Below are 21,322 nucleotides of genomic sequence, written 5' to 3'. Positions count from 1 at the left end.
ATCTTTCGCAAAAAAAATTAAGATTTAAGAATCAGTTCAAGTTTAACCTTGGGTTGACGTACATGGTTGCCATTGTGTGCATGATTGGGACACTAAGAAATTATAGTATGTCTCATATATATATATGAAGTGATATATATATATATATATATATATATATATATATATATATATATATATATATATGGGTAGTGATGGGACATGGAGGAACCCATGGGCTCATCGGTGATAAGTTTTCCAAGTGAAAATAGACTATTCATCGGAGTCACCACTGACGAGTGACCACCCCTCCCCTCCCCTCCGCGCTCTCGTTCCGTCATTGTCAATATCAGTGCAAGATTGCAAGAAATATCAGCGTAAGATAGTGTTCCTACCACGAATTTTTTCGAATGAACAAAGGAGAAGTGAAAGGATAAAAAAGAGGAAAGACATTGAAAGCAACAAAGACAATATATTTATTTATTATGGACATAGTTGTGGGTATTGACCATACTCAAACCCTAGTCCGCTACTGAACGTAACATCATTGTCTCCCAATACAAGTATGTGTCATACAAATACTAACATACCTTTTTGTATGTTACACATATCAAAAGACATATGCATACAGTACATATTGATTGCATGAATACAAGTAGAAGTAGATCATATAGTTAAGCGACTGCAAATTAAATTCCATTTCTCGTATATCTCACGAGTAATTTTCCCTGTGGATCTGGCAAGAACTTGCTCCAGTCTGTGTTAGGGAAGGGAGAGACCAATTCGAGATCAAAGTTCCTCAGCAAATGGCTCCATATCACTTTGAGTTGCATGTAAGCATAAGCCTCTCCAGTGCAAACGTGCCTTCCACCACCAAATGATGTGTAAGAGAACTTGCCACCCACTTTGTCCTCTCTTCTTTCTGGGCCAAACCGATTTGGATCATACACCTGAGGGTCCGTATAAATGTAAGGGATATAATTGTTTACTATAGTAGGAGTTGCTACGATGTAGTCCTGCGGGATGTCATATTGTTGGCCTTCTTTCGTCTGCACCGTGAAGCGCTTATGGACCCTGCGAACCAGCAGTGGTGTTGCAGGGTTCTTCCGCAGCGCCTCCTTGATGCAATTATGCAGCGTATCCATCTCTAAGAAGGCATTGTATTCTGGTCCGTCCTTGTATTTCTTGGCGACTTGATGTTGCTCCTCAATGGCAGCTCTTAAGAAGGCTGGATGGCTGAGAAGACAAGCTCCAGTCCAAGTACTAGTATGAGAGCTGGTGTGTTTTCCAGCAAACAGCAAGCCAATGATCAACCCGGCTACCTCTTCTACTGTTGTAGGGCGACCATCTTTGTACTTGGAGTCAATCAGTTTCTGCAGCGTGTCCTCCTCCACTCGCCCAGAGCTCTTACGGGACTCGACAACATTAGAGAGGATCTCTGTTAGCCTTATACGTGCCCTATCACGCTGCCGGTTTGCTGGAGTTGGGAGATATGGGAACAAGAAGCTGATCAAGGTCACACCCTTTTCGATCTCGCGAAAAAGTGTGTAGACTTCATCAAACATATTCTCCCGGACCTCTTTTCCAAGCAAACATCGGCCTGATATCAACATAAGTAGCTGCTCGAACTCAAGCTTTAGATCAACTACGCCTTCCTCTCCCCACTTTGCAAAGAAATCCTGTGCATATACATGAGTCAATTAATACACCACACGTCCATCACACACACACACACACACACACACACACACACACACACACACACACACACAGAGTAAAAAGGCGCACCTCCACTTCTTGAAGCATTGGAGAAACATGGCTCCTTAACCTGGATGCCCTCAGTGCTTCACTGTGGAAGCGCATTTGTTCCATTCGGGTGGCGGTATCTCTACCATAACCAACTGCCTTGCCAAACATGGGCACTGTGAACTCAAGCAGATTACCATGGCTAATCTCTGACTCCAAACCTTGGAAGAAATGAGTCGTCGCCTCTGGCCCGATCAAGAGTGTTACCTTGATCACTCCAAAGCAACTTACACTGAAGACACTGCCATAGTTAACATATAGATAATTGAACATAGGTGGTAGACCCTTCTTCAGAAGGGTAGGTAATAATCCTAGGAGAGCAAGTCCATTCACCATGGGTGGAAGTTGGCCTGTTGTACGCTGTGGATCAATGTTGGTGATTCTTGCTCTTGTGATCTTGGTGGCCAATACAGTAATGAAAAGAAGAGCTATGGCCCACCACATCGTAGTGAGACTTGTCAAGTCCATGGTGATGTTTATTTGACCTGCAAGAACATTAGTATGAGTTACTCTCCCTCCCATTCATTTTATTAGGCCCATCTCTAAATAGACTGTTGTTGTTCTGTTGACAGTACATATATTGTACACTTCCCTACATGTACAACAGCTGAATAAACTTTTTATATAACCACGCATGCTTGAAGCTTAAATTTACCTGAGAACAAATCACATTCTTATGGACTCGGTGAACACCCAAGCATAACATATCGATGTTTATGCGGATCTAGCTAGTGGCATACAAATACTGACTGAGAGTAGAAAATAAAAAAAAAGCCAAAAAAGGAGAATGAATAAATCGCTAACGGCACTGATTAAAAGTACAGAATACTAGTAGAATAGACTATGCATGGTTTCATTATATTGCCTCAACAACGCGCATGCACCAAACTCTAATGAACAGAAGAGGTGGCAGCATGCATGCATACGTCAATACGTAGAGGCTTATTCGTCTCTTTCACGTACTAGCTAGTAGCAGCTAGTTAAATGGTATGTCTGCACTATCATCAAATTAGGGCTGCAATCTCTGCTAGCTAGCTAACTAGCAGTGAGTGAGTGCGAGATCTGTGCGGAGTAACACACAGGAAGGCAACTAAGGATATGAACATCGATATATAGAATATATACAGAGAGAGTGAGTGAGTGCAGTCTGGGAAGTCCAACATCAATTACAGCTACTCCTAGCTAGCAGCCACACTGTGACTAATGCCCGAGCCCGACCGTTGGTTCTTCTTGGTTGGAAATATCTCTGACTTTTGAGTACATAGTGTGGTGTCTTTTACCAGTGCTGCCGTACTCCCCACGTATGGAACGTCAAGTCCTAGCTAGTCGTAATCCATGGTTTCGTGCCCGAGTTGGAGTTTGCAACCTAATAGTCTGGGTCTGGCAATGACTACCAGAGAAAATACTACTCCCTCGCTTCTGGTTTGTATCTTAGGCCACGTTTTGACTATGAATTTAACTAGCAAAATATTCTCTCTCTCTCTCTCTCTCTCTCTCTCTCTCTCTCTCTCTCTGTGTGTGTGTGTGTAAATAATCAGCGACCCTTTTTGTAAGGAATAATAATTGGGCATGCATAGGGCCTCTTTGGTTCGTAAAATTCGCAAAACACAATAATCGGGGAGAAAGAGGCCGTGGTTTTCAACAAGAACTTGAAACACGCACACTTCTACAGATTATGCTATTACTGACAAAAGATCACAGATGCATGGTAGGAATATCCTTTTCAGATGAAGGCCACCATACGTGTCTAGGCCTTTGCCGAGAGTCCATGTCTTTGCCGAGTGCTTTCTGAATGGCACTTGTCAAAGAACAGGCTTTGCCGAGTGTCCAACCTTAGCCGAGGGCCTTTTTTTGCACTCGGTTTATGAGATCCTTTGCCGAGTGTCCAACAGGACGCACTACCAATCCGGGCCATTTCAGTAGTGAATAGTGAGTGCTCCATTTGGTTTTTTTAGGGGTGAATACTCCATTTAGTGCAAGCCTCACAAAATCTGCCAACCAGGAATCTTTTCAAATGCAACAGAAAAAAGTAGTGGAAGGACACAAAAGGACGGATGACATAGAAACCAACCAAGACTATGTATTTATTTCTTGATGAACATAATTGTGGGTACGGAACTACTAGCACTCAAAGCCAAGTCCGCCACTAAATGTGGCATCCAAACACGATTGCATTGATATTACACAGAAGTAAGCGTACATATACACATATAGGTTGCAGTAGATCAACTAATTAAGTGACTGCAAAATGCCATTCCTCTTATATTTTACGAGTAGTTTTCCTTGTGGCTCTGGCAAGAACTTGCTCCAGTCTGTCTTGGGGAAAGGGGAGATCAATTCGAGCTCAAAGTTCCTCAGCAAATGGCTCCATATCACTTTAAGTTGCATGTAAGCATAGGCCTCCCCGGTGCAAATGTGTCGTCCACCGCTAAATGACGTGTAAGAGAACTTGCCACCTACTTTGTCTTCTCTTCTTTCGGGGCCAAACCGGCATGGATCATATACCTGAGGGTCCTTATAGATATAAGAGATGTTATTGTTGACTATAGTGGGAGTTGCTACGATGTGGTCTTGCGGGATGTCATATTCTTTGCCCTCTTTCGTCTTCACCATGAAGCTCTTATGTGCTCTGCGGACCAGCATTGGTGTTGGAGGGTGCTTCCTTAGTGCCTCCTTGATGCAACTATGTAGTGTATCCATCTCTATAAATGCATTGTAGTCTAGCCCCATGTCCTTGTATTTGCTACTGATTTGTTGTTGCTCCTCAATGGCAGCTCTCAAGAAAGTTGGATGGCTGAGTAAACAAGCTGCAGTCCAAGTACTAGTGTGAGAGCTGGTGTGTTTTCCAGCAAACAACAAGCCAATGATTAGCCCGACTACCTCTTCTACCGTTGTAGGGCGACCATCTTTGTACTTAGAGTCGATCAATTTCTGCAGCGTGTCCTCCTCAACTCTGCCAGAGTTCTTACGGGAATTGACGACATCGGAAAGGATTTGTGTTAGCCTTATGCGCGCTCTATCTCGCTGCCGGTTTGCTGGAGATGGGAGATATGGGAACAAGAAGCTGATCAAAGTCACACCATTGTCTTCAATCTCGTGAAATAGTGTGTAGACTTCATCGAACATGTTCTCCCGAACCTCTTTTCCGAGCAAACACCTGCTTGAGATCAACATGAGTAACTTCTCGAACTCAAGCTTTAGATCAACTATGCCTTCATCTCCCCATTTTGCAAAGTAACCCTGCATGAATGCATCGATACAACATAAGTTTTGTGCAACTTGTATGTAAACATGTACTCTAGAACAGATGAGTAATTTATGGTTTAAACTTTGTAACGAAAAGATGCCTGTGCATGCATAAACCGAGCTAGAGGCCCTTTTCGGGGCAAAAATACACTAGTAGAAAAAGGGTCAAACGTGAAGCACATTAGTGCCGGTTTGTATTTGAGTCGGCACTAATGTATACATTAGTGCCGGTTCCAACGGCTAGCCGGGCCGCTTTCATTAGTACCGGTTTGTGGCGAACCTTTAGCACCGGTTCGTGCCACGAACCGGTACTAATGACAGTGGTGGCAGGATGTTGTCAGACTGGGGCCCCTCCAGCCCCTTTAGTACCGGTTCTTGGCACGAACCGGTACTAAAGGTCGTCCTACATAAACCCTTCGTCCACCCGAGCTCGCTCTGTTCTTCCCCTTTCCCCTCTCCTCTCTGTTCTTTCCCTCTTCCTCTCGAGCTCATCACACATTTTGCCCAAAATTTGTCAAGATTTGAAGGCCCCCATCCATTCAAATGATCACAAAGGTTAGCAACTTTGTCCTTTCATCTCTCATTGCTAGATTAGCTCTTGCAATGCTTTATATAGTGATTAATTTGTGATTTTAGTAATTTGGGAGGATATATATATATATATATATATGTGTGTGTGTGTGTGTGTGTGTGTGTGCTAGTATTTGATTTATATGCAATTTGAGGTCAAAAATAACACTTAGTTTGCATATGTAGATGTGGTTTACTTAGTGCCTTCTAAATCTCCGTCGTAACCACCGTCGATCGCCCGCACCGTCCCGTCGCCGGCACCACCTTATGGTGAGCCTCTTGTTCATGAAATTTTATATAAAAATTGATATTTGTGTGATTTGGATATATAGTTACTCGTATAATTATCTTACCCGTACGTTGTTTGTTATACATATAGTGCCATGGTCATGAACCACTTCCAATTGTCATCGTGCTCCGAAGGCACCAATTAGGCTAATGCCACTGGCTCCGAAGGCAACATACATATGTAGGAGAAATTGTATATAGCTATACATGTGTGTATGTGTAAATTAATATGGTGGTTTGTGAGACATTGATGATATATATATGATTGGTTCTACTAAAAATTCTATTTATATATATATATATATATATATATATATATATATATATATAATTGGTTCTACTAGGTATGCTAAACTAAGCCTGAGCGCAAATTCCTTATTCTGCACTCCGGCCAGAACACGCGCTCATGCTCCTCTAAACAACTCAAGGCGCGCACGCTAACCGGCATGCAGTTGCTTCCCACTTGATCGTAAAGCATGAGTAACATGTAGTAAAACACACTAACCACGTTACAAGGATCACACTTCTATTTGTTTCTAATTTGGTGGTAACCGATGGTAACCGATGCTAACCACGTTACAAAGTAGTAGTTCTAGTAATTTATTTATTTCTCTGGAATGGAGGGTCTTATATAGCCACGTTATGTTCACTTTTGCATGTATGGTAACAACAAGTGGTAGATCTAGTAATTCATGGTAACGCCAAGTTGGGCTCAATTATAAATCTATGGTAACGCCACGTTGTACTTCTAGTAATGGGGAAAACTAAAATTTAATACTAGTAGTAATGAGGTGTCATAATCAAATTACCACATACCCAAAGCTAACAACAATTGGCACGTACAGAAGTCATTTACCCGGCTAGTTAACAAGGCAAATCTAGTGCGGTAATCATTTTACTATATTTTGCAAACCGTTACGAGGGTCTAAACTAAAAGAGATGTGGTCAGCTAATTTGGCTGGGCGTGGTGGTCTATGCAGCCAGTTAATCAATTATTGATGTTACGATGGTTTCCATCCTTTTTACGATCAAGCGGAGGGAGGTCTGTTGGTTGGCTAATTTGTGGCACTGCGCGCGGACGTCCGGTCCGCCCACCTAGCCGGAGCGCATGATTAGCGATTCTACGCTCGGGTGTACTTTAGCGCTACAATATATATATAACGTGTACAATGTGTAGTACCGTAAAATACCAGCAAACGAAAAAAAATTAAAATGGAAAACACAAAATTAAATGAAAAAGAAATCATAAAACCAAAAACCCCCCAAACATTTTAGTACCGGTTGGTGTTACCAACCGGTACTAAAGGGCTCCCGGCCCCCGGAGCTAGCTCGTGCCACGTGGTTTCCCTTTAGCACCGGTTCGTGCTGAACCGGTATTAAAGGGGGGGGGGGGGGGGGGGGCTTTAGTGCCGAAACTTTAATGCCGGTTCCTAAACCGGCACTAAAGGGTCTTACGAACCGGTGCTATTGCCCGGTTCTGCACTAGTGGATAACAAATGAGTAAGGGCACAGCCTGTTTGCTACGCACCTCCACTTCTTGAAGCATGGGATAAACATGGCTCCTCAACCTTGATGGTCTCAATGCTTCGATATGGAAGCGCATTTGTTCAGTTCGGGTGGCGGTATCTCTGCCATAACCAACTGCTTCACCAAACATGGGCACAGTGAACTCAAACAGATTACCGTGGCTAATCTCCGACTCCAGACCTTGGAAGAAATGAGCCGTCACCTCTGGCCCGATCAACAGTGTTACCTTCACTCCAAATGAACTTACCATGAATACACTGCCATATTTGACATATAGATCATTCGTCATTGCCGGTAGACCCTTGTTGAAAAGGGTAGGTAATAGTTTGAGGAGAGCAACTCCATTCACCAGGGGAGGAAGTTGACCTGTTGTACGATGTAGATCAACGGTGGTGAATCTTGCTCTTGAAATCTTGGTGACTAACACGGTGATGAAAAGAAGAGCCACGGCCCACCACACTGCGGTAAGACTTGTTAAGTCCATGTTGTTATTTGGCCTGCAAGAACATTAGTATGAGTTACTCCCTCCCCTTCATTTTGTTAGGCACATCTCTATGAGTTGGATTGACTAGGAGTCCTTTTATGGACGTCACATAAATGGACTGTTAAGATGTTAGAGTATATATTGTACACCATGCATGATGCTTATAGAACTATATATGATGCTTAAATTTACTTGAGAACAAATCGATTAAACTTGGAATCTGATAAAGTACCCGATGTCAGGTACGTGCACATGGCAAAAGGAACGTTTTTTGTGACATTTTATATTTGTTGAGGATGGCAAGTTTAGTGGGCAAGCATGGCAAATCTGTCTTAGTTTATCTTTTTGCTAGGAAAATTGCTGTGCTTGTAAGAAAAATGGACATCCACGCATCAACTAAAATTGCCATAAAAATCGTTTGTTTTGCCATGTGCAAGTACCTGACGTCAGGTACTTATCATTTTCGTTAAACTTCTTGTACGACTAGAAGTCCTTTTATACACTTAGAATTGAATAAACTTCTTATATAACCATGATGCTTAAATTTACTTGAGAACAAATTTCATTTTTATATACTCAGTGAATAACCAAGCATATATAACTTACTTTTTTGAAAAGATGGACAGCACCCAGGGCCTAACCGAACATAACATATGGATGTTTCTACAAATCTAGCTAGCTTGGCTTACAAATATTGACTTGGAGTAAAAAATAAAAAGGAAAAAACAAGGTACCATATCATGCAGCTGACATGACAATATTACTGATATATATGCCAAGAGAAAAAAAATCACAAATCGTGAAGCAACTTAGCGTGCAGATAGGAGACCTGGCAAGTTAAAATTAATTAATCCACAGCGCTAACTTTAGAAAGAAGATCTAGCTAGCATGCATACATACCTCAATATGTCTCGGCAAAGAGGGTTGTGAGCTCATGAGTGTATGTATACTACCTGCTAGCTGGTTAGTGTCTCACATATATATATCATGTAGCATCGTAAATTAGAACCGTCCTCAGCGCCGCACATAGAAAACACAGGAAGGAGGTAAGGGCACTTAACATGGATAGCTAGAATATATAGAGAGAGTGAGTGCAGGGTACCAAGCTATGTATGACTAACTGTTATACCAGCACGGTCCACACGGGCAAGCTAGCTAGTAGTAACAGTTTGGGAAGTCCAACATTACTTCTAGCTTAACTAGCATCCAAGCTTAGCTAGTATCCACTGTGACTAATGCATGCACGTGTTTCTTCCTGTTCAAAATTGAGCTTTGACTCTTTTCAGTAGCTAGCATAGATACCGTACTGTGTTCTACTAGTATTCGGCGGGTAATCAAGTTGGAGTCTGCAACTTAATTGTATGACAGTGACTAGGAGAAAATAGCACTGAAAGGTATTAAGTGCCTAACTATTATGTAGCTCACCATATTTGCACAGAATCGAGGGTCAAATAATATCTTTAAGCATATATCACTGCCTACTCTTTTGAAAAACCTCAGGCGTCAGTGATCACATGGGCGGCTAGTAGTTGGAGTGTTGGACTACACAACACTAGATAAACATGTTGACTGATAGACCGTGCTGAGCCGTCACAAATTTTGAACATGGTTAAGCAGGTCAAGACTCTAGCTGCTGGGAGAAATATTTGTAGTCACAACTTGGTTACTATGCTAAAACTAGCCAAAACACTGCATGTTCGATTGGCAACAGTCTTTTTTTTCTTTTGAGTGAAGATTGGCAACAGTCAAATTAAGAAGAAGAGAGAAAGCAATTTACAACAGTACGCCATTGGCATACTCTCGAAAAAAATTAAGAAGAAGAAGAAGATACCCCCCTCCCCCCCCCCCCCCCCCCCCCCCCCCCCCCCCCCCGCGTCGTCCTTCCTGGTTCACTCGGGGGCGAAACCCTAGCCCGCCGCCACAAGCCCACTCCCCTGGTCTCCCTCCCCCACCGCCGCCGTCGGCCTTCGCCGGGCCTAGCTCGCGCGGTGGTTGGCGGCGGCGGGGCGTCCACTCGCGCCATCTGCGTCGGTTAGCCCGCCCCTCCTCCCTGGTCGCCCTCCCTGGTTCACTCAGGGGCGAAACCCTAGCCCGCCGCCACAAGCCCACTCCCCTGGTCTCCCTCCCCCACTGCCGCCGTCGGCCTTCGCCGGGCCTGGCTCGCACGGTGGTTGGCGGCGGCGGGGCGTCCACTCGCGCCATCTGCGTCGGTTAGCCTGCCCCTCCTCCCTGGTCGCCCTCCCTGGTTCACTCAGGGGCGAAACCCTAGCCCGCCGCCACAAGCCCACTCCCCTGGTCTCCCTCCCCCACCGCCGCCGTCGGCCTTCGCCGGGCCTGGCTCGCGCGGTGGTTGGCGGCGGCGAGACGTCCACTCGCGCCATCTGCGTCGGTTAGCCCGCCCCTCCTCCCTGGTCGCCGCTGTGGGTTTCGCCTCTCCCCTTTTCTGCATCGGTGCTCTCCCTCGTCGACTGTCCCTGGCACCGCCCCATCCGCCGGATCCGGTGCTGGTGGTGGCTCTGACGGCGGCTGGCTGCTAGATCCGGCTGCCTCACTCTGGGCCAGGGTGGCGGCCTTGCGCCTGTTTAGGCTTGCCGCGGTCGTTCTGGAGTCGCCGGATCCAGGGCCCTGGCGGCTGCTGGCCATCGACTTTTGCCGGATCTGGCCTTTGGGGACGCTGCAGACGCGATTTTGTTCTCCGGGGAGGCGCGTGGTGTCTACGGAGATGCTCCTGGTGGGTGTGGCGGGGATGTCGGCTGGCTGCAGATGTGATGCGTGTGGTGGTTGGATGCCGAGGCGGCGACCCCGGATTGTGCGGACATCGTCGTCTCTGCGGCGAGCGGCGCTTGTGGGTGCTAATCCGTGACTTTGGCGTGTGGGCGGCGAGGTTGCGGCGGACGTGTTCTACGGTGGCGGGACGCCCCATCGGCCGGCGTTCCTGCTTTTGATGAAGACCTTCGTCCCTCCCAGCTGGCTTGCGCCCTTCTGGTCAGATCTGGGACCGTGTGGGCGGGGTGTGGAGCGGGACCGGGGGAAACCCTTGGTCATTGGCGGCGGCCACGACATTGACGGCGCCATTGGCGTCGACTCCCTCCTTGGAGGCCTTGTTGAGGTCCCCTCCTAATCGCTGCTTTGCATCCTGGTGGTGAAAGCTCTAGCTCCCCTTGCGGACAGCGGCGGCGTGCTGTCGTCGCATCCCTTCTTGGAGGCGTCGTCCGGGGCGCATGGCTGCAAGGTTGGCGCTTGCTACTTGTTTGTGGGCGGATGGTGGCGCCTTCATGTTCATCCTCTTCCGTCGGTCTTCGTCTGTGGTATCGTCTTCAACTCGCGTTTGGATGTGCAGTTGGCTGTGCCCGGTGGTGAGGTCATGGTAGTCCTGTGGGTGTGGTTCAAGCTCTGGTTCCTCACGTCTGGGATGCTCTGCTGGTTCTGTTCATGCCGCTCTCGGTGAGCTTTCTACCTTCCGACGGTTCGGCGCCCTTCGAGCCAGGGCGAGAGGATTGTGGTCTTCTTTGGAGGTTGATTAGGATGGCATGCTTTCAGGCTCTGCAGGAGTAGGTGATGGCGTTGGCCTCTGACGCTGGTGCTGCTTGTGTTCTCACCCTGTTGCCGGTGTAGCTGTTGTTCTAGACGTTTGGCCTTTACAATTCAGGCTGGGACCCCTCTTCTATTTTTCGTTTGCCTGTATTGCTGTTAGGTTGTGAGTTGTTCTAGCACCTTGTATCTTTGCCGTTTTTCTTGTAAGTTGTCTGTTTGTAATCCTGGCCGATTGATGGCTTTGTTAATTCAAAACCGGGCTAGGTTCGAGCCTTTTCTCGGGCTCGGCCGTCGCCTTTTCTCTAAAGAAGAAGAAGAAGAAGAAGAAGAAGAAGAAGAAGAAGAAGAAGAAGAAGAAGAAGAAGAAGAAGAAGAAGAAGAAGAAGAAGAAGGAGAAGAAGAGATTGGGTGGTGGAGGAGGAGGGCAATAACTAGAGGCGGTTACCTAGCTAGTATTAGTGGTCGATAGATTAACATCACTAAACGCCGCCGAGTGCTAGAGACCCATCACCTAGACACCACCTTTGCTCAAGTAAATGTTGCATTAATTCTCCTTAGTCTATTTCTCCTTTTAGCTAGTATCATGCATGCCAACTAAGCAATTTTGATGAGGTGATATAGAATTAAATGAATAAAGAAAGCGTTGAGTATCATATTATAAGACTGTATCACAATAAATTGTATATTATTATATGTCATGCATGGCAACAAATGAGACCACCTAAAATACTAGTTTTTTTTGCGGGGACACCTAGCTAAGATACTACTATATAATACTCCCCACTAGCTATTACTTATTTTATTCTTAAGTTAGTACTTAGTTAAATTCCCTGGTTTACTGTCTGCCTAGCAACCAATAGAGTAAACTATTCCCAAACTACCGTTTGAGTGCGAACGTAGTTGCGTACATGACAACATAGTTGTGGAGTTGGTAGTTTCCTTCTAGTAGCTCTTTGGTGGTAACAATACCCATGAAAAGAGAGGTAAAAATTGGCATACCTTTTGCTAAATAGGGTAACCCGGATGAAATGTTGTTAAATGAGGTAATTAGTGCCAGAAATATCAATGTAGGGGGTGAAAACTAAAATTTACTCTAGATAGAAGTCCCCTCTGCTTATTTGGAAAAATTCTCTTCCACTGATCTTGTGCAAATGGACAATTCCAGAAGAGATTAATAAGAGTTCCCTCTTGACTATCACAATATCAGCACGGTTGAAGCTTTGATGATGGAATGGCTTTATGTGAAGAAGATATCTACATTTATACAACCATGTAACAACATTCAGAAGAAAACTTTGTGTTCAAGTTGGGCAGCACATTTCCAAAGCTTAGCAAAGAGGAAGTGACCCCCCCCCCTTTTCTTGGGTCAAGGACTCATGGGCCAAAGTGCACGACACAGACGTGATCACCACCTTCTCTACCGAGCTCCGATGCCCGGAGTTGACTCAAAAGATCAGGCGCAAGTCCCCACAGATGACACCAGAGCTCTTCGACATTGCCAAAAACTACACTACCGGGATGTAAGTGGTCCTCAACAAGCAAAAGTACAACGAGGGGAAAGATAGAGGAGCGCCCAAGTCATCCAAGGCCAAAGCCACCAGAGTCTCCCAGATCCAAGAGCGCTCGCGGATTGTCAAGGAGGAACAACAATCATAAGCGCGAGAGCGATGATAAGGATGACCTTGTCGCGACGGCCAAACATGCCCTGACATGGGGTATCGACATCGCAACCCGAAAGAAAAGAGGAATAGATCTCTTTTGAAACTAGAAAACCAAGAAGCCATTGTGGGTGAATATTGTCGAAGATCTTTGGATTGTTTGGTTTCAAGATATTCGAAGCAGCAGCCGCTATGGCTTTGAAGAAGAAAGGCATGTTAAAGTTGGTCTTGAGCTAAATGACAAGCCTCTCCATGGGATGGTGAATGTGAAACATAGGTTCACCAGTTGGAGCTGAAACTGCAACTCCAGAAGGGATTTTGAGCATTTCGATGGGCTAGAAAAGAAAACTAATGATATTCAAAAAAATAACCAAAAATAACATCTGCAAATGATCCTTCGCATAATTCTCTAATAAAGAACAAAAACTTACCCTTCACATAGTCTAGTTTGACTCAAATGAGTTGTGTCAATATCAAGAATACAAACAAGCATGAGAAAGGTTGTTGAACACCAAGCATGCCAGCAAACCTCTCTCGAGTGTAAACTTTGATCAAATCAAAATGATGACTCTGAGTTTTGATTTTTTACTTTTTCAAATTTGCATACTTTTTTCAAACTCACAAACTTTTTACTAAAATATTTTTAAACTTACGAATGTTTTTCTCAAATCTGTGGATACTTTTTTCAAATTCACAAACGTTTTCATTTTTTGTGAACTTTCCTCAAATTCATCAAATTTTTCAAACTTTGTGAAAAAAATTCAAATTCATGAACTCTTTCATAATTATGAGTTTTTTTAAAATGTTAAATTTTTTCAAAAAACGTGTTTATTTTTTATTTTTATGAACTTCCTTTTCAAATTTATTTTGCTTTTTCAAATCCATGAACTTTTTGTAAACCGACCAACATTTCATAAATCCATGAACTTTTCTAATTTCACGAACATATTCAAAATCACAAAATCCTGAACCAGCAGCACCACAAAACTGACAAGTAAGTGAAGCGAAGGAGTGAAGTTTAATAGGCCACAGCCCACTTCCGTTCGCATGAGCGTCGGTTCCTGATTCGACGCTATAGGCGCTTTTTCTCAGCTATGTATCGCTTTTTCTCTCTGCATTTTTCTCTTTTTTCGATGCTAGCATAGGTTATATTTATCTTTTAAAACAATATTTTATTTTTTAGTGTTTCTTTGTTTTATTTAATTTTTCTTCGATGTCCACTGGTAATTGATTTCTTCTTTTTCCTTTTTCATTTTTTTCAACTCATTTTTTTAACACATTGTAAATTTTTCATATATATTAGAGACATTTTAGACAAGTTTAATATTTTATAAATTCGTAATTAACCTTTTTTGAATTTATGTTTTGATGTTTAACTTTTACACATTGTACATTTTTCCTATACATCTGAAACATTTTATATATACGTTTAACAATTTTTGAAGTACAAGTAAACATTTTTCAAGTATGCATTGAACATTTTTATAATGAAACAAAACCGTTTTTCAACCTACACTGTTTTTTTAATTGTAAAAATATAATTTTTAAATTTCATGAATGTTTATTTAAACACATGAGCTTTTCCAAATAGCACGTGATTTTTTTAGAATGTTGTGACACATTTTTTTAATTTTGCAAACACTTTTTGCATTGCTTAAACATTTTTAAAATTTCATGAACATTTTTTTGGAACGCATGACCAGTTTTTTAAATGTCTTGATAATTCTTTTTGAATGCTACGAACAATTTTTTTAACCACATGAACATTTTATAAATGTTCAGTGATATTTAAAACAAATAACTAATGTAATATTTAAAATATTTTAAAATAATAATAAACACACAAACCAAACAGAATGCTAAGCGTCTTGATGCAAAAGGACAATTCCAAACGAGAGATGAAGAACAATTTCTCTTGAATTCACTAGTAAAATTGGTCTTGAGCTGAATGAGAAACCTCTCTATGGGGTGGTGAATGCTAAGCGTGGTCCACGGCTCCATGAGAGATTTTGGGTATTTTGATGGGCTAGACCAGAAAACTAATGATATGCGGAAAACAACCAAAACATATACCATCTACAATAATCCTTCGCACAACTCTCTAATAAAGTACAAAAAAATTATCCTTCACATAGTCTAGTTTGAATCAAATGAGTTGTGCCAATATCACAAATACAAGCAATCACGAGAAAGGTTGCAATGTCACTGCATATTTAAATCAACTCCTTGAATTGATTCATTTAAAATGGTAGAAGTAGTGATCGGTTAATTTGGCTAGAACACAAGGTGAAAACTGATGCCATGACATTTCGTCAACAACACTTTCATCCACTATTTTGAGCTCAGTATATATATGAGAAAAACAATCCAATATTTGGCTAGAACACAACTACATTGGACACTCAACTAGACTACGTTGATGAACTAGCTCAAATCAACCATCACACATATATAGCGAATTTGATTGCAACGTGTGCGCACAAAATATCCAGACATGATCTTGAAACTCATTTGGCCACTACTTTCTGATAATAAGTGTGGCTCTTCTCTTGGGCTCACTTCTCACTAATGTCGGCGTCTCCAAAAGACTATGTCCCAACAAATTAACAAAACACTAACAAGGTGGCAGGTTCCCATAACAAAACAAGGTCTTGATTAGCATAGATCGGCGATGCTCGATGCTGATTTTCACACCGCTGGAAAGCGGTAGCAACGCCTGCACCAACGAGTTGGCCCTTGAATCTTCTTCATGGCAGTGGATTTTGATTCTCTCGATACAAGGGTAGTTGCCTGAGCCCGACAACGGTGCTCTCTTGTCGACTACAAAGCAGATTTAGCACCCTTGCATGTACTACATTTCTCCTGCAGAGTGTCAACATTAAGGTACTATATTAGCAAGGGCCTAAGAGGTCCTACTGTTCCAGCGGGTCAATTGGTATTTAGAGATGGTTCCAGGTGGTTACCATTTCGAGTTTAAAACTTAGCTCGTTCAACTTGGGCGAACGATGTAGGAGGCGACGCGGCGGGTAGAAGTAAGCAGCTAGGCTCCAATCACCCAACAACAGACTTGTCAGGTTGCTGAACACCGGGCATGTCTGCAAACCTCTCTCAGATGTGAACTTTGATGAAATCAAAATGATGACAGTGAGTTTAGTAGTTGATTATTCGATACTTTTAAGCTAGCTTGTTAAGATACACATATATAGGAGGGGAAACAAGTAAGCTGAAAAAAGTGAAGATCCTTTGAATTTACATCCGAGAAGAAACTATATAACAAAATCTAACCAAGGAAGCAAATATATTCACCTAGACTCGTATGGATATGAAAAGAAAACTAGTTTGTACCTCAGGTAATGGTGTCTGCAACTCCAAGGCGTCGGATGTGAGAGGCCAGCAAGTAGACCAATGACCCATAAGTAGACCATGACCCAGAAGTAGACCATGACCAAGTATTGTGCTTTCCATAAACTGAAATGTGTCATATCTCAGGCTAACTGAAGTTGTTACTAGAAAGAACATATCCCTGGTTAATATAGCACAGAAATGACATCATGATTCTAAGATAGAGAGATGGGTAAGATTGCTAGCACAAATCAGGACACCTTGGTGATAAGGTAGCTAATGATATGTAGAACCTTGAGTGACCTCGATGAGATCTCCATCAAGTCCACCAAACAACAATGCTCTAGCTCTAAATGCTCAAGGATTGGGCAGTCGCAGTTCAGCGACCTAAAGAACTCATCTCTCGACAAGAGAGATTGGAGCCTGACTATTTTGAGGTGTTGTATACAAAACATGGTTGTGCTATCCAGAAACACGGGTCCTGAAACATGAAGGAGATGAACTTTGTGCATCATGACATGAAGAATCCACTCACAACACATGATACTATCAACTTCATGGACAAAGATCTGGGATTCATCCAAGGAAGCAGTGTTGTCACGTAAGAGCAGCAACGAGCAAGCGATCCCCGATCTTATCTAACTTGTCACCATCCATGAAGTTCTGGTGATCGATGCAAATGAATGGCGTAGAAGCCCGGAGATAGCGCCACCTCGTCGAGAGCAGACTTGTGTGCATGGCCCCCACCATTGACCAGAAGGACATCACATGGTGGAGCAGCTCGTTGGGAAGGCTCCTATCATCGGTGCCTCACGTGCTCTTGGAACTGAAGGGGATTGAGGCTAGTTCTGACATTTCACCACACAGCCGACTGCATGGATCCAGCAGTGCAACGAATGAATACTTAAAATCAGACATACACGATGTAGATAGCTTTGAAGTTAGAAACACCAAATGAGCTGAGAATGTTCCATGCATGATACGTCTATCAAAAAAGAAAAGAGAAAGGTATGCTTTTGATCCCTTAAGTTTACCAAAAGTCTACATCTAGTCCCTTAAGAATTTTTGGGCAACATTTAGTCCTGCATGTCACAAAACCGGAAAATTTTCATCCAAAACCGAAGCAAAGTGGTATTGATGCTGACATGTCACTGGTTTTGGAATCCCACCTGCCATGTCAGCAGTCAAAGTCAAAGATCCCTCGTTTCGCAAGAAAAAAGTCAAATCCCTCTCACAAATGCACTAGCAGGAAGCGGAACCAGCGATCAACAACCAACAGGCCGCAACCGCACGCGTGCCATAGCCTGCAACTAACTTGAGATCCGTCACACCCGGTACGAACTCGACACCACTTTCTTACTCCATCACAGCAGTCATCGCGGACATTGCCTTGTCTTCTCCTACCTCTCCAGCAGCACGGGATCCAGATCGACGGTGAGCCCAACCACACTGCCTCCTCCTCACACGACCACCTCCTTTGCCATGATACACTTGTCCACATATCTACAAACTGGTTATATTTATTCGAAATGATTTAGTTATTACAATATATTGCCAGGTTCCTCCGAGTGCTAGTATTGGTGATCCCCAAATGTGCTTTTACACGCTGTACTTGATGTTGATGAGCAGCAAAAGAAAGAAAACCAAATGGTGCTCTACGCACAAAACATGGCAATCAGTTTGAAACGAAGCATAAGATTCTAACAACTCTTAAAAAGAGTACATGCCACTTCACTGAATGGTGAGGTTTCATACAGATATCTATCAGTAAAACAATAATTATTGAACCCAAAAGATGCATGCGAATGCACCAACCTATACCACAGAATTTGTTGATGTTTATATGCAGCAGCACAGCGACGGAGCCAGAAAAAGGTGATAGGGGGGCAGGGGCCTGAACGAAAGTATTGTGCATACCACAGTTCACATCCGATTTTAGTATGATGCTTACTTTAAATGACACTAATCAAGAAAATGATGCAATCCAACTGTGATTCGGTCTAGATCATAAAAAAATCCGAAGGTAAACCACTGTATCCGATTTTAGTACGGGACTTACTTTGAACTATACCGATCAAGAAAATGATGCAATTCAATGGTGATTCGGTTTGGATCGTACATAAGTCGTACGGTAAACTATCGTATGCACGGCAGTGCTCGGGGCTTGTCTAGAAGAATCAATCACAAACAAAGAATCATATAGCATAGTAAATATTATGAGGTTAGATACTCAAAGTATAGCTTGTTTCTGCAATAGTAATAAAACTTACATATTTTTAAATTTAAGTTTGGCTCTATGAGAACTCTCGACAATTTCTTCAGAATTGGTTACTATTCCTAGTTGGCTAGAAAGTGTTCTCAACGAAACTCTTCCTCTTCATGCCTACAAACGCATAACCCGACATGCAAATATTTTTGAATTATTTCATAGTTATAGTTTCTGGTTATATTGTTTTTATGGTACATCAAAATAAATCCTAGATTGAAAGATGGAGTTCGAAATGAAGACTAACCAAAAACGAAGTCGCTGACAGCCACAGAAAAAAAAATCATATGGGATCCCACAGGTTCGAGAATCTTTTGTACCGCGAGGAGGCTAGGCCTGTACAGGCGCAACTCGCGTCCGCAACCGCCGAGTGGACGAGCCGGCGGCGAGTGGTGGAAAACGGAAGAGATCAGCGATCGATCAGCTTGCGGCGTGGTTGAATAATGATCAGCAGCGATTGTCTTGCTTGCACGGCTTGATTACACCCAAAGTTGGCTGCTTTATAATTATCTATTTGTGATATTTGGACTAATGGCTCTAATGGGCTTCTTCATCATACAGCAGCGCAATAGGGGGGCGACACTACAGGAGGTTCCAGACGGTTTTCTCTGGTTTGGGGAACCTTCTAGGAGGTTCCTGATCTGTTTTTTTTGTTTCTGTTTCTTTTTCGATTTTATTCTTCCCGGTTACTCTTTTCTCTCCTTTTCTCTCTTTTTTGTTTCTTTTGCTTTCAATTTCTTTTAACTTTTCCAATTGTTTGTTTATATGTTCATGTTTTTCAAAAATTATTCACTAATATCTAAAACTATTCGCATTACCAAAACTCATTCATGTTTTCAAAAATTTTGGGGTTTCAAAAATGTTCACGTTTCCAAAAGAATTTCTTGTTTTCAAAAATTGTTCACAAATTTGGAAAAAAATTGTGTTAGCAATTTTACACGGGAATGTTTAAAAAAATGTGCTCCTTTCCAAAAATTGTTCTCATTTTCCAATTTTGTAAATACTTTTCTAAAAAATCCAATTTAAAAATTGCTCATATATTCAAAAAAATCGTCATATTTTTTAAAATGTTTGATTGTTCTCAAAATTTGAAAAGTGCGCAGGTTTGATAAACAATAGTTTTTTTGGAAAAAAAAACTGATTTTTATAAATTTGAAGGAAAAATATTGATGTTTTCGACAAAAAGTCACAAATTTTAAAAAATGTTCCTTTTTCCAAAAATTGTTCGCATGTTCATATTTGTTAGATTTTAAAAAATGTTCATATTTGTAATAACTGTTCATGTTTTTTCATAATTTACTCAAAAATAATACCAATGTTTGGGCATTTCCAAAAATGTTCCCGTTAAAATTTGTTCACAAATACCCAAAATCTTCATGCTTTCAGAATTTGTTTGAAAAATTATAAAATTGTTTGAATTTTCAAATTTTGATTATGAGTTTCAAAATACTTTCCTGTTTTAAGAAAATGTTAGTGTTTGAAAAAACTGTTCACATTTTCAAATTTTGTTCAGAATTTCAATCTTGTTCAGGGATTCAAAACAGTTTGGTGTTTTCAGTTTGTAAATTTTTGTTCACGGATTTGAAAAATGTTTGTGTTTCTAAAATTTAAAATGTGAAATGTTTCTGATTTGAAAAACGTGAGAATATTAACCCACATTGAATCCGTCCAAAATTGTTGGAAACACGAACAATTTTTTTGCCGCAAATCCGCGAACGTGAAATGTTTTGTAAACTTTTGGTCAAGAGACATGAAAAGTATTTGTGTTTCAAAAGAATTTTGGCTCCCTTTTTGGGAAAATGTTTCCGTTCAAAATTTAAAAGGTTTCGGATTTGCCGCCATCGTTAGTCTTACAGTCTCGCACCGATACATAGTCAAGAACCCACATTGGCTCCTGTGGCTAGCAACACTCTCACATGAACATGAGATCTTCTGATCGAATCTAGGTCAGTGCATTACTTTTGCATTTTAGCGCTACGGTACCGAAGCTGGTACACAGTAGCCTGCTCGCGGGAGCCTCTAATGGGCCAGCCCAGTCATGTTTGCCCTTGTGCGTCGCTGCTCTGTTTGACTTAGAATGCGTAAAATAGGAGGTCCCGGGTCTAGCCCCCCATCGCTCCCCCTTAGAATCATCCCTGCAGCAGCATAGGAGAGTCCCGGCAACATCGGAACCATTCCTATGTTTTGCAAAACGCACGATGATATATATCAACCTAGAGTTTTGACCGATGGAATCATCCGAAGCACGTATGTATGCATAGGTACTGTGGATTTAGTTAAAGTTGGGTAGGGAAAAGAAATAGTGTTAGGGTTTCGCCCTCCGGTCGCCGTATTGTGAGAAACACAGAACGAGCTGGAGGAATAGCGTGCTGACCTTGTACTAGCAGGTAGCGAGGTGGTACGGCATCTTGCCTCCTGGTGGCGGCGGCGACGACAAAGCCAGCAACTGGGGACGTCTCACTATCACTTTGTGCATGTGATTGCTAGCAGAATTGGGTTGGCGCGTCTTGTTTTTCCTGCTGCTCAACTATGCCTTATTAGGACCAGCTTCCCCCTGTTCAAAAACTTAGCCTGGTATTGGTCATAGACCATTTGTAAACAGCCCAAGTATGAGTTTAATGC

The 21,322-nt window shown here is 42.5% G+C and overlaps 2 protein-coding genes and 1 pseudogene across 8 annotated transcripts; all 3 read right to left on the bottom strand.

The window, feature by feature from the left end:
• Window positions 1-431: 431 nt before the first annotated feature.
• LOC125506824 (obtusifoliol 14-alpha demethylase-like) lies at window positions 432-2,886 on the bottom strand. Of its 4 annotated transcripts, none has more exons than XM_048671527.1 (3): window positions 2,712-2,885; window positions 1,768-2,270; window positions 432-1,658 (listed from the first exon to the last, which is right to left on the bottom strand). In XM_048671527.1, exons 2-3 carry the CDS (start codon window positions 2,251-2,253, stop codon window positions 669-671), a joined length of 1,476 nt encoding a protein of 491 aa, XP_048527484.1. In that variant the 5' UTR covers window positions 2,254-2,270; window positions 2,712-2,885; the 3' UTR covers window positions 432-668. The 4 variants fall into 4 exon arrangements, with proteins under 4 accessions (XP_048527484.1, XP_048527486.1, XP_048527485.1 ...); XM_048671529.1 differs by having other exon boundaries at window positions 1,768-2,017; window positions 2,119-2,884; XM_048671528.1 differs by having other exon boundaries at window positions 2,749-2,884.
• A 959-nt stretch (window positions 2,887-3,845) lies between these two features.
• LOC125506823 (obtusifoliol 14-alpha demethylase-like) lies at window positions 3,846-9,005 on the bottom strand. Of its 4 annotated transcripts, none has more exons than XM_048671524.1 (4): window positions 8,801-9,005; window positions 8,635-8,729; window positions 7,664-7,913; window positions 3,846-5,025 (listed from the first exon to the last, which is right to left on the bottom strand). In XM_048671524.1, the coding sequence occupies exons 2-4, from the start codon at window positions 8,640-8,642 to the stop codon at window positions 4,015-4,017; spliced, it is 1,269 nt and encodes a 422-aa protein (XP_048527481.1). In that variant the 5' UTR covers window positions 8,643-8,729; window positions 8,801-9,005; the 3' UTR covers window positions 3,846-4,014. The 4 variants fall into 4 exon arrangements, with proteins under 4 accessions (XP_048527481.1, XP_048527479.1, XP_048527480.1 ...); XM_048671522.1 differs by having other exon boundaries at window positions 7,418-7,913; window positions 8,801-8,997; XM_048671523.1 differs by lacking the exon at window positions 8,635-8,729 and having other exon boundaries at window positions 7,418-7,913; window positions 8,801-8,996.
• A 7,049-nt stretch (window positions 9,006-16,054) lies between these two features.
• Window positions 16,055-17,412, bottom strand: LOC125555667 (annotated as a pseudogene).
• Window positions 17,413-21,322: the final 3,910 nt, after the last annotated feature.

The sequence above is a fragment of the Triticum urartu genome, chromosome 5 (genome assembly GCF_003073215.2).
Source record: "Triticum urartu cultivar G1812 chromosome 5, Tu2.1, whole genome shotgun sequence".
Classification (NCBI taxonomy): Eukaryota; Viridiplantae; Streptophyta; class Magnoliopsida; order Poales; family Poaceae; genus Triticum; species Triticum urartu.
Note: the sequence above shows the minus strand (reverse complement) of the source record. Positions and strands in the feature narration are given on the sequence as shown.

What these genes read in the sequence shown, in the direction of transcription:
- LOC125506824 (XM_048671526.1), bottom strand. Translation starts at nt 2,307, where the DNA reads ATGGGAGGGAGAGTAACTCATACTAATGTTCTTGCAGGTCAAATAAAC. An exon ending in CAATGCTTCAAGAAGTGGAG is followed by an intron (nt 1,659 to 1,767) that starts GTGCGCCTTTTT and finishes GTATATGCACAG; the next exon opens with GATTTCTTTGCAAAGTGGGG.
- LOC125506823 (XM_048671522.1), bottom strand. An exon ending in CCATGCTTCAAGAAGTGGAG is followed by an intron (nt 5,026 to 7,417) that starts GTGCGTAGCAAA and finishes GCATTCATGCAG; the next exon opens with GGTTACTTTGCAAAATGGGG.